Below are 10,000 nucleotides of genomic sequence, written 5' to 3'. Positions count from 1 at the left end.
TTTTTATGTTGCAGCAAAATATTTTTTCATCCAGGTGGTTTGAAGATTCTGGAAAAATCTTCAGAGCAGCAGTAAATATTTATCTGTCAGAGAAATGAATGCTAATAATGCTGCTGTTATAAATATACTAATATATCAGTCACTATGTTAATGTGGAGAAGCTGAGAAGCATCAAATATGAGTTTATTTATTTATTTGCAAAGTTTAAAATCAAACAACAACAAAACATAAACTCAGTGAGATCAATAGTTTCATAACTTTGGACTCTTGTATCTGATAGTAAATTAATTTCTGGTTGTCAGACGATTGTGAGATGAAGATCAGTCGATCAATCGATTAGTTTCCAACTATTCAATGAAATGACGACTACTTTGATAATCAATGAATCCTTTTGAATAATCTCCAAATTCTCTGATTCCAGCTTGTTAAATGTGAATATTTCCTGTTTCTTTAGTCTCTGTGACAATAAACTGAAGATCTTTGAGAACAAACAACTAATCGATCAATCAAGAAAATAATCAACATTTATTGATAATGAAAATATTGATCAGTTAGATCAGATAACTGATCTGAGAGTTAGTTTCCTCCTTAAACTTAAAGTTCATATAGATTATGAGAATAAAAGATAAACTCAGATCAAGACGTTTTATTTCTTCAGATTTGTTACAATATGAAGCATCAGACAGATGACCAATAAACACACAGTTAAATGAAACTCTACTAACATTGTTTACTTGTTTACAGGAGCTTGTAAACTCAGGAGTTGTTGATCCGTCCGTAGCGGTCAAACCTTTCAGCAGCGGCTTCACCGCTGTAAACGCTGAACCTTCTCACACCGGCGCGTCCTCGTCCCCCCACGCCGCCGAGGACGCCGTCGGTCCGGCAGCTTCTACTGTTCCCACAGAGCAGCAGACTCATCCTAAAACAGCCGGGACAGGAGCCGGGACGCCTCTGACCCGGAAGGGCAGCGGGTCACAGCGTTACCCGGAGACGGTGGAGGCTCTGAGGAACATCGGCAAGCTGAAGGAGAAGCACAACAAGCTGGAGGCTCGCGTGGCGGAGTTAGAGGAAGGAAAGCTGGACCAGACTCAGCTGACACAGCTCAGAGAGCTCGTCACTAACAAGGGTAACTTCATATCACCTGATGACACTCTTTCATAGAGCGCCGACTGACTTTAAGGCTTCTCAGTCAGCTTCTCACTGTGAGTGATGGAGTCCCACATGGACGACATTGTCTGCCAAAGTTTGAGTAGTTTTGGTGATTTTACATGAGAGGTTTTGGTAATTTGTATTAAAATCTGTGCTCTTCTATACTGGGTTCAAGTGGGCTCAGGTGGAAAAAAGTGATGTAATGTAGTCTGTAGACCAATTAGGGTAAAGATTTGCAAAGTTGTGTGCTTTGCAAATCTGATCAAACTGCATCCACACAGTTCTGCTGAGGCTATAGAGCAGCTATAATCAATATTTTTTATATTAACGATGTCTGATGTGTCAGTGTGTAATGTGTTGGTCGTGGCTCATAGTGGTGAACCTACAGAGAATTATCAGTGACTCTGCAGCTCCTCTCGGCTTTACGGAGCTTTATAGTGAGTTTCAGCTCATTGTTTATCTGTCCGGCTGCAACTTTACTGTTCTGGTTCACTCTCAGAGTCTCATAGCGTCGTTTTCAGAGAAAAAGCTGTAAAAAGCCGCTGTACACTATCTGCTCAGCACCAAACAGCAAACAGACACAGTTAGCTGTAGACTAGCTGGTGAACATAGTGGAGCATTTAGCAGCTAAAGAGCCAGATATTTCCCTCAGGAGTTGGTAGAGAGTAAAAACAGAACTAAAAGAGAGTGAATATTGGACTCACATTCACCAGGTGGACAGAAACACGACTCCACATGAATGATAATGTTGCTCCGTAACTGCTGGATGTGGAAATAAGCAACTGTTTGCTAACATGTTAGCAACAACTACTTTATAAGCTGATAATATGACAGAAGTTGTGTTTACACTGTTCTGCTGAAAACAAGTGGGCAAAAAAACAAGCAGCTTTAACCAGATTGAAACTATAAAGGACCAAGAATAGAACCCTGAGGAACCCCAGAAGTTATTATTTACATTATCAATGAATGATAATGTTGCTCCGTAACTGCTGGATGTGGAAATAAGCAACTGTTTGCCAACAAGTTCAACATATCAAGTTAAAAGATGATGATATGTCACAGTTGTGTTCACTATTTGTTTCTGATGTAAACAAGTGAACAAAACATCAGTTGAAGCAGGTTTAAAGAATGATAATGAAATAAAATGAGAAGTTCCTTCTTTGACTTGGACTAATATTTACTTTATTGTACATTTAGGTTCTCGAAATGTTTATAACAACCTGATGGATCAGATGAACCAGCAGAGAGCTTTAATAGACAGTCTGATGAGCGACCGCGAAAAGGTGAGAAAAACAAAACGCTTTCTCACAGTCGCAGCCCAACATCTGCACCAACATCTGCACCAACACCTGCACCAACATCTGCACCAACATCTGCACCAACATCTGCACCAACATCTGCACCAACATCTGCACCAAGACAGACTCCTCAGTATCACATACAGTCTGTTCTGCTTTGGTTCTTATGATGTAATGTGTGTCTGTCCTAAGCTGGATAATTTGGAGGACATGTTTATGAATCTGAGCAGCCAAGACAGAGAAACCTCCTCAGAAGCAGCTTCAGAAAGTTTGGATTCAGACAGCAAAGCCTCTCATGAGCTCAAACCGCAGATATCCTACCTCAGGTAAAGACAGAGTCACCACACAGAGGAAGGAAAGCCTGGTTTTACTAATATATCTGAGCCACAAGTACAATATTAGAGGTTCAAAGCTTGAGCAGGTTTAGAGGAACACTGGAGCGGTTTATTCCCAGTTGCAGGTAAATCAGTACGAGTTGTCCGACAGACGTTCAGACGAAGCAGAGTTCAGGATGGAAAACAAAGATGTTTTATTCTACATCCAGTTAATAAAATACATCAGGCCTCATGCAAGAAGCAAGAGATTTGTTCTTAAGAGCCACGTACGAGTCTGACTCTTCAATTAGAATCATAAAGTTTAAATATGATACTGAAATCAACTAAAATAAAATATAAAACTAAAACAAACTTAATGCAAAATTAACATACTGCTCACCATCATCATTATCATCATCATCATCATTATTATCATCATCATCATCATCCTCGTGGCTGCCAGTTTCCAGATGTTTAATAAACAGCATCATATTGACAGTGTAGCATCAGCTGCTGTAGCTGTAATATTCTCTCCTCTAATATCTCTGATGGTCACATGACGCCTCTCGTATGAGTCTCATTGGAGCGTTTTGCTTTAGAAACTAACTTCTTTATTTCTGTCACAGTGCTGCTCTGATGGATTCATGTTTTCTAACAGTTTCTGACGCTGATCGGTGTGTCTGCTGGTTTCTGATTCTTCTTTTTCTTTGGGAACATTTTTCTGAATGAAACGGAGCAGAACATGTTGTCTTATATAACGTTCAGCTGCTTGTGAACAGGCGACCTTCATCATCGTTCATCAGAGATTTACTACAAGAGAGTTTGTTGGAAAACTTGTACGACCAAAAAAACGAGTTTTAGAAGAAGAAAATGTTCTTACATGAGGTCTGATGTGGGATAATTTATCAAATGTGATATAAAAACTGAACTTTAATGTTGCACTTTGACAGTTTGAAAGTCTTTACATCATTTGTTCATTGTCTCTGTGTGTCTACAGTCACTTTGTTATATTTTGCTTCAGGCCCTTACAGTGATAGTTTAGATCAGTTTAGATGTCGCTCTGTGTCTTCATGTTCCAAACGTCACGTCCAGGAAGTCTGTGCAGAAACTGGAGGACGACGTGAAGCAGCTGAAGGCTAAACAAGCTTCATCTGATCAGAGAGCGACAGACCGACACCTGCAGGATCAGGTCAGACAGGAAGACGCGTCGCTGAGGGACAGTAGAGCGGATTGATACGGTGTTATTATTTCCTGCTGCGCTCAAGATGAAATGTCTGGTTTATATGTCAGTTTGCTGAACAGTAAGCACGTCAGTCAGCTGATCATCAGGTGCCTAAAAAGAATGAACGACGAACAGGAAATACATTTTAATAAGTCACATTTTCTTTACACAACACACACTATAAACATTTTTGATAAGGTTCCATTAAATCATTTTGTTTAATAATTGTGACCCAGAGATGTGCTGGACAGGATGTTTTATATCTGATATATTGACTTTTACCACCAGATATCAGTGATAACATCATGTCTCTACTTTAAAGCGTCCTGCTCAGAACAGTTCTTGGTCGCAATTGTTCAAAAAACTAATTTAAGCCCCAAATGTCAAAAAAAAAACAGCCTCAAAACTCAGTTTCAGTCAGACTTTACTTCAGATGTTAGATTTTATTGATTCATCTGAATGATTTTTCCAGTTTCTCTTTCTAAACATCAGATTTTTTTTACTATAAACTGACTTTTATTTATTGTCTTACATTGTTTTGCAGCCACAGGATGAATTGTGTTTCTGTCTGACTGTTATTAGTTATCACAGGTCAGTGTGACACAAATGCTTCATTCTAGTGAAGTGACAGGAAACAGCAGCTATTAAAGATATAAACGGCTGTAACACTCATCGCCTGCTGGTGGCTAAAGTGTTAAAACCGAAGCAGATATTATTTCCTGTTTATGTCTGTAGGTCTAAAGTGCTGCTGCTTTCTTTCCTTCATGTGCTGCAGGTCAGCATGTGAATAAACAGACAGACAATCTGCAGCCTGATACGTCTGAGTTTACAGCAGGTTACATCTAAAAATGATGCGTCTTAACTTTTACCCACAAAAAGGACATTGCCATCGTTTTTTAGAGTAGAAACAGATTTTGGAGTAAAATAATGATAAGAAAGTTTCTCCAGCTGACTTAATTCCAGCGTACAGTATCAGGCTGATGTGTTTGAGTCTAATCTCAGCTCTGTGCCTTCTCCTCGACCTCTGACCTCAGCTGGACGACCTGCGAGGCATGTTGGAGGACATGACGCTGTTCTTGACCTCGGAGCTGTCCAGCAGCCTCGAGGACGAGGCGGTACAGGACGAGAGCGATAGCGAGGGTAAAGAGAGATCAGCTGTCACCAGCAGGACAGTAAACGTTGGCAGGAAGCTCAGCCGGCTGTTCCAAGACTATGAACAGCTGCAGGACACAGTGAACAGCATCCTCCAGCTGCACACAGCTGGCACAGCAGGGCCGCTGCAGGACACAGAGGCAAGATACAACAGTACAGGCAGTACAGACAGTACAGACAGTACAGACAGTACAGGCAGTACAAACAGTACAGACAGCACAGACAGTACAGACAGCACAGACAGTATCACCAGAGACATAAGTCTGTTGATTGAAGAACATGTCTGCTACTTTTATTATCGAAAGAAAAATTAGAAAAACGCCGTCAGAGTTTCTCAGAGCGCCTGCTGACATCATCTGACTGTCCAACAGTCCAAAACCCAAAAATATTCACTTTACTTTAACGTAAGACAACGAAAGACAGAAAATACTCAAATTTGACAAACTGAAACCATCAAATATTTGGAATTTTTTGCTTAAAAAAGGACTTAATCAATAACTCGATTATCAAAATAGCTGCAGATTAACATTTTGTCGATCGACTCCAGTAATCAATACTCTTATTATAATTAATGTTCAAGACTGAAGCAGCTTCATGGAGAAGGACAGAAGTATAAAGAACAACTTTGATATGAGACCAAACGTGTTGGTTTATTAATAAAGTTGATGTTTATCCGACATGTGTTGAAGACTGAACTATAAACAGACATGAAGCCCAGTTTAAACCCAACCAGTACAGAATGTATAACTGGTAATTTAATGAAGACATCTGCAGGTCTCTGTGTGTGTCTGAGGGCAACAAACAGTCTTCATATGATCAGTCGGTGGTTTATTCAGGATGTTGCTCCACATATTTAACAGAAATGTTTCACACAGTTTGGCTGTAAAACTTCCTGTTGTTCATTTGAATTTTGTTTATATTCTTTAACTGGGTGAGCAGGTCAATACAGGTTGGTATGCTTAGAATTCTTTGCACGTACATACAAAAACAAAAACATCTAAAACTGAAGTTTATCAAAGAGGAAAAATAAAAACAAACAGCAACTTCCTATAATGTAAAAATAAATTTTGTGTGTGTGTGTGTGTGTGTGTGCGTGCGTGCGTGCGTGCGTGTGTGTGTGTGTGTGTGTGTGTGTGTGCGTGCGTGTGTGTGTGCGTGTGTGTCAGAACGTGGAGCTGGTGAACGACGTGCAGAAGTCGATCCTCCAGCTTCAAGCAGAGTGTGAGAAGCTTCATGAAACCACCAGATGTTTACATGAAGACAACAGACAGAAACAGAGTCACATCGAGGTAAACAAGTAAACAACTTTTCTCAACCGTTTATTAAACCTTTATGGTATTTTAGACTCATAATTACTCCAGAACAGTAATGAAGCAACAAAGAGACTGAATGTGATGTTTATTACGGTGTATTTAATCGATTATCTCTGCAGGAACTGTACAAGACGACGGAGGAGCTGGAGGAGAAGAAGGCCGACAAGCAGATGGTTGAGACTGAAATCGTGAGTGTCGTATCTCTCCTGCTCCATCAACCTTTTGCAGTATTTTCCTGCTAATAATCTGAAACTTGTCGTCTCTCCTCACCTGAAGAAAGCAGATAAAAGCGCTCTGGACAGCAAAGTGAGCCGCCTGCAGTTTGACTCGGTGACGGAGCAGATCAACACCATGTTCCACGAGCTGCTCAACAAGGTGACGGGGCAGGAGCAGGACTGGCACAAGGTCATCGACAAACTCTCCACCGAGATGGAGTGTAAAGTAAGGCCCTTCGTTTTATTCTCTCATTTACCTGAGACAGATGAGACGTTTGACCTCTGACCTCTCCACAGCTGAACAGGATCGAGTTGGACTCTGTGAAGAAGCAGCTGGAAAACCGCTGGAAGAACATCCACGAGAAGCTGCAGGCTCAGGGAGCGCCGGAGCACGAGGACGCCGCCGGTATCAGGAAGTAAGTGTTAAAACGTTCCAGACGTGTCCGGCTCACCGCGCCTTCTGACGGCACAATCAGGAAGTGTGTGAGGGGAAAGTGACGTTTCTTTGTGTTTATTTCCAGACAACTCGTCGACAGATTTCACTGCCTCTCCTGCGACCGACCGGTCGTCAAACACACGCCCGGACCGTGAGTCAACACCAACCACGCTGGCTTTAGTAGTAGTAGCATGTTGTCTAGTTTCCTGTAGTGATACTGAAGTTCAAGAGCAGCTTTCAACTAACAGCAGCATTTAAACCTTGTATGAAGCCCAAACTGTCTGATATTAGAATATAGTTAGACATAAACACTGAGTCTGTATCCGGGTAAAACAGCTGTGTCTCAAATCACTTCTGTTAGTACACTGTGTACACTATATGTTAATGGCGTAGTGTGCAAATTCCTACAGGGTAGTGTCGTCTCAAATCAAACATGGCCGTTGTGCACTTACCAGAAATGACGATCGCAAATTAGCATTAGCTAGCGTTATCGTTAGCGCTAGCAAATCATTACAGACTGCTAAATTAACCCAAAAAACATACTGATAGCTTATATCCGACAACAGTATAGTGATGCTTAGTGCTAAAAACACATGTATAACTTACATTTATATAATGCGGTGATGTTCACTGTAGTTACAACGTACCCGGCTGCCATTTCCAGTTTGAAAAGTGGTCCCTCCCCTTCTGCTACGTAGCCAAGATGGCGACCATTGAGGGCGAGAAGCGTCCACAGTTCCACACTCAACTTTTTGACTGTTTTGAGTGCACCATCCGGGTTCTCACAGTACGCTGCGTTTCCCGTACTTCTCAGTGTGTGAACGCACTTATGCACTCAAAATATTCAGTGTGAGTAAAGAAGTGAAGAGATTTGAGACACAGCACGTCTGTCTGAGATGAGAGGTTGTATATTTCCTGTGTGTTGTATTTTTTAATTATTATAAATGATTTCATCTTTCCAAACATCTCTGACCTGCTGAACTCGTCTCCTCTTGTATCTCTGGGGAATAAAAGGCATCTGGTGACGCTGCCGTCCACTCCCGGGTTCCCCTCACACAAGTCCATCAGGCCGTTCACTGTTTACGCTCTGGAGCAGTTCCGTCAGCACTACAGGAGGTGAGATGAGTTACTGCTGTGTCCTCTGATCACCAGCAGGTGGCACAAGAGCCTCAGAAAGTGATTCACTGAAAAGTCCAAACCAGCAGGACTGTAAACATGATGTTATGCAGGGACACCTTCAGTCTAGTTGTTGTTAGTTTCCTCATCATCTGCTGCCGTCTCAGCCTCAAACCAGGGACCAACCGCTACAACTACGAGGTAGCAAACTCTCCCGGGAGAAGGGAGCAGCTTCAGAGGAGCCACGCCGCCATGTGCAGGCAGATAGAGAGCGCGCAGAGACGACTGAGACACTGCGACAGGGCCGACAGCAGCCCGGACGCTCTGAGCGACATCCAGAACCAGAACCAGAACCAGCAGTGAGTCAGGGAGCAGAGGACAGACTGAAGCAGCTCGTAGAGGAGGGAACTGCATACTGACATGACTGTAACAAGAGTGTAAAGATTAGGATTGATTTTATTCACAACCAATAACAACAAGAGGAAGCATTTCTGTACATTTAGGAATATGAGTATTGTTTTAAGACAGACTTGGAAAACAGTGAATCTGTCCTTTAATTTAGGTTCATTTAGGTTTAAGACAAGACGACACAGCTGTTGCAACAGGAAATAAGATTAAAAAGGACTTCAGAATATCACACACATGAAGTGTTGAGTAGAAAGAAATGAATGAAACTTAGATAAATAAGTAGCGCTGCAGAGCTGCATCCAGTCGTGATTACATCAGAAACATCTGCAGTTGATTTGCATATTTAATTGCTGGAATGCAAAACAGCATTTTCTGCTCTCTTCTATTGATCCTGAACAAATCTGAAAATCTGCATCAACTGTTAGAGATTAAAAAAGAAAAAGGAAACTGCACACTTTCATTTTTATTTGATTTTTTGTTTTTTGACAGCAACAATGTTCATTAATCAGCAGAAAAAAGACTGAAAATAAGATTTATTCTAAGAGGCTAAATTCTATCTGTTGTATCAGATGTTAAAGGACAATTTCACAATTTTTTAAGTGTGTTTTAAAACAACAGTCAGGAGTCAGAATGAACAATAATGAACCAAAAGTTATTAAAAAGTCTGTGTGAAGCTTCTGTTCAGCTTCATCAGTCTGAGTTAGTCATCAAGTGGATATCTGACACATTTACAGTCTCTTTGTGTTTCCTCGGACAGTGTTTCCCTGTTGAGCTGCAGGTGGAAGTATAGTAACAAAAAGAGGGACTTTGGCACTAAAAAGACTGTAACGTTGAAAGATATCTACTTGATTTGACTCATTTGGACGCTGAAGCTTCATATTAGCTTCAGATAAACTTTAAATACATCAGGGTGGGTTAGGGTGCTAATGTTCAGTATGAAGAGGAGGTTTCACTGTTCATTTGGGCTCCTGACTGTTGCTTTAAGACACTTGAAAACTGTGAACTCCTCCTTTAAAGAAGCGACTGAAATTAGAATAAAGTGACACAAACAGCAAACATCCACCAATCAAACAACATAATATAATTAACAACAATCCGTAGTGAGTTCAGTTCCTCTTCAGAGAAAGCAGAAGGCTTCACATTTCATTTTAGACTCTCTTATGTTTTCCCGTCTCGACGTCTGTGCAGCGAACGCATCTCCGAGCTGACGGACTACAGTCACCTGTCGGTGTCGCGGAGCTGCGGCGGGAGTCACACCATCACCTCGGCCAGCCAGCGACGCAGCGGCCTGCAGTACATGAAGCACCACAACCAGCCTGAAGGCGACGCGGTGCTGCAGGTAACACGATCCAGTCCAGAATAGAAATCCTCCACATC

At 41.5% G+C, this 10,000-nt stretch overlaps 1 protein-coding gene across 3 annotated transcripts in view; it reads left to right on the top strand.

Annotated features, from left to right (window-relative positions):
- The window catches only part of LOC137168657 (glutamine-rich protein 2), a 21,054-nt gene that overhangs the window by 8,113 nt on the left and 2,941 nt on the right, over window positions 1-10,000 (top strand). Inside the window, exons 5-17 of one of the 3 annotated variants that reach the window (XM_067571392.1) lie at window positions 745-1,126; window positions 2,347-2,432; window positions 2,640-2,773; window positions 3,854-3,950; window positions 5,018-5,275; window positions 6,302-6,424; window positions 6,568-6,636; window positions 6,725-6,889; window positions 6,961-7,079; window positions 7,185-7,250; window positions 8,114-8,215; window positions 8,383-8,574; window positions 9,812-9,962. In XM_067571392.1, coding sequence (XP_067427493.1) covers window positions 745-1,126; window positions 2,347-2,432; window positions 2,640-2,773; window positions 3,854-3,950; window positions 5,018-5,275; window positions 6,302-6,424; window positions 6,568-6,636; window positions 6,725-6,889; window positions 6,961-7,079; window positions 7,185-7,250; window positions 8,114-8,215; window positions 8,383-8,574; window positions 9,812-9,962 — 1,944 coding nt within the window. The remainder of the gene's footprint in view (window positions 1-744; window positions 1,127-2,346; window positions 2,433-2,639; window positions 2,774-3,853; window positions 3,951-5,017; window positions 5,276-6,301; window positions 6,425-6,567; window positions 6,637-6,724; window positions 6,890-6,960; window positions 7,080-7,184; window positions 7,251-8,113; window positions 8,216-8,382; window positions 8,575-9,811; window positions 9,963-10,000) is intronic. The other 2 variants (XM_067571393.1, XM_067571394.1) reach the window with 2 other exon arrangements.

This window comes from Thunnus thynnus, chromosome 17 (genome assembly GCF_963924715.1).
Source record: "Thunnus thynnus chromosome 17, fThuThy2.1, whole genome shotgun sequence".
NCBI lineage: Eukaryota > Metazoa > Chordata > Actinopteri > Scombriformes > Scombridae > Thunnus > Thunnus thynnus.
Note: the sequence above shows the minus strand (reverse complement) of the source record. Positions and strands in the feature narration are given on the sequence as shown.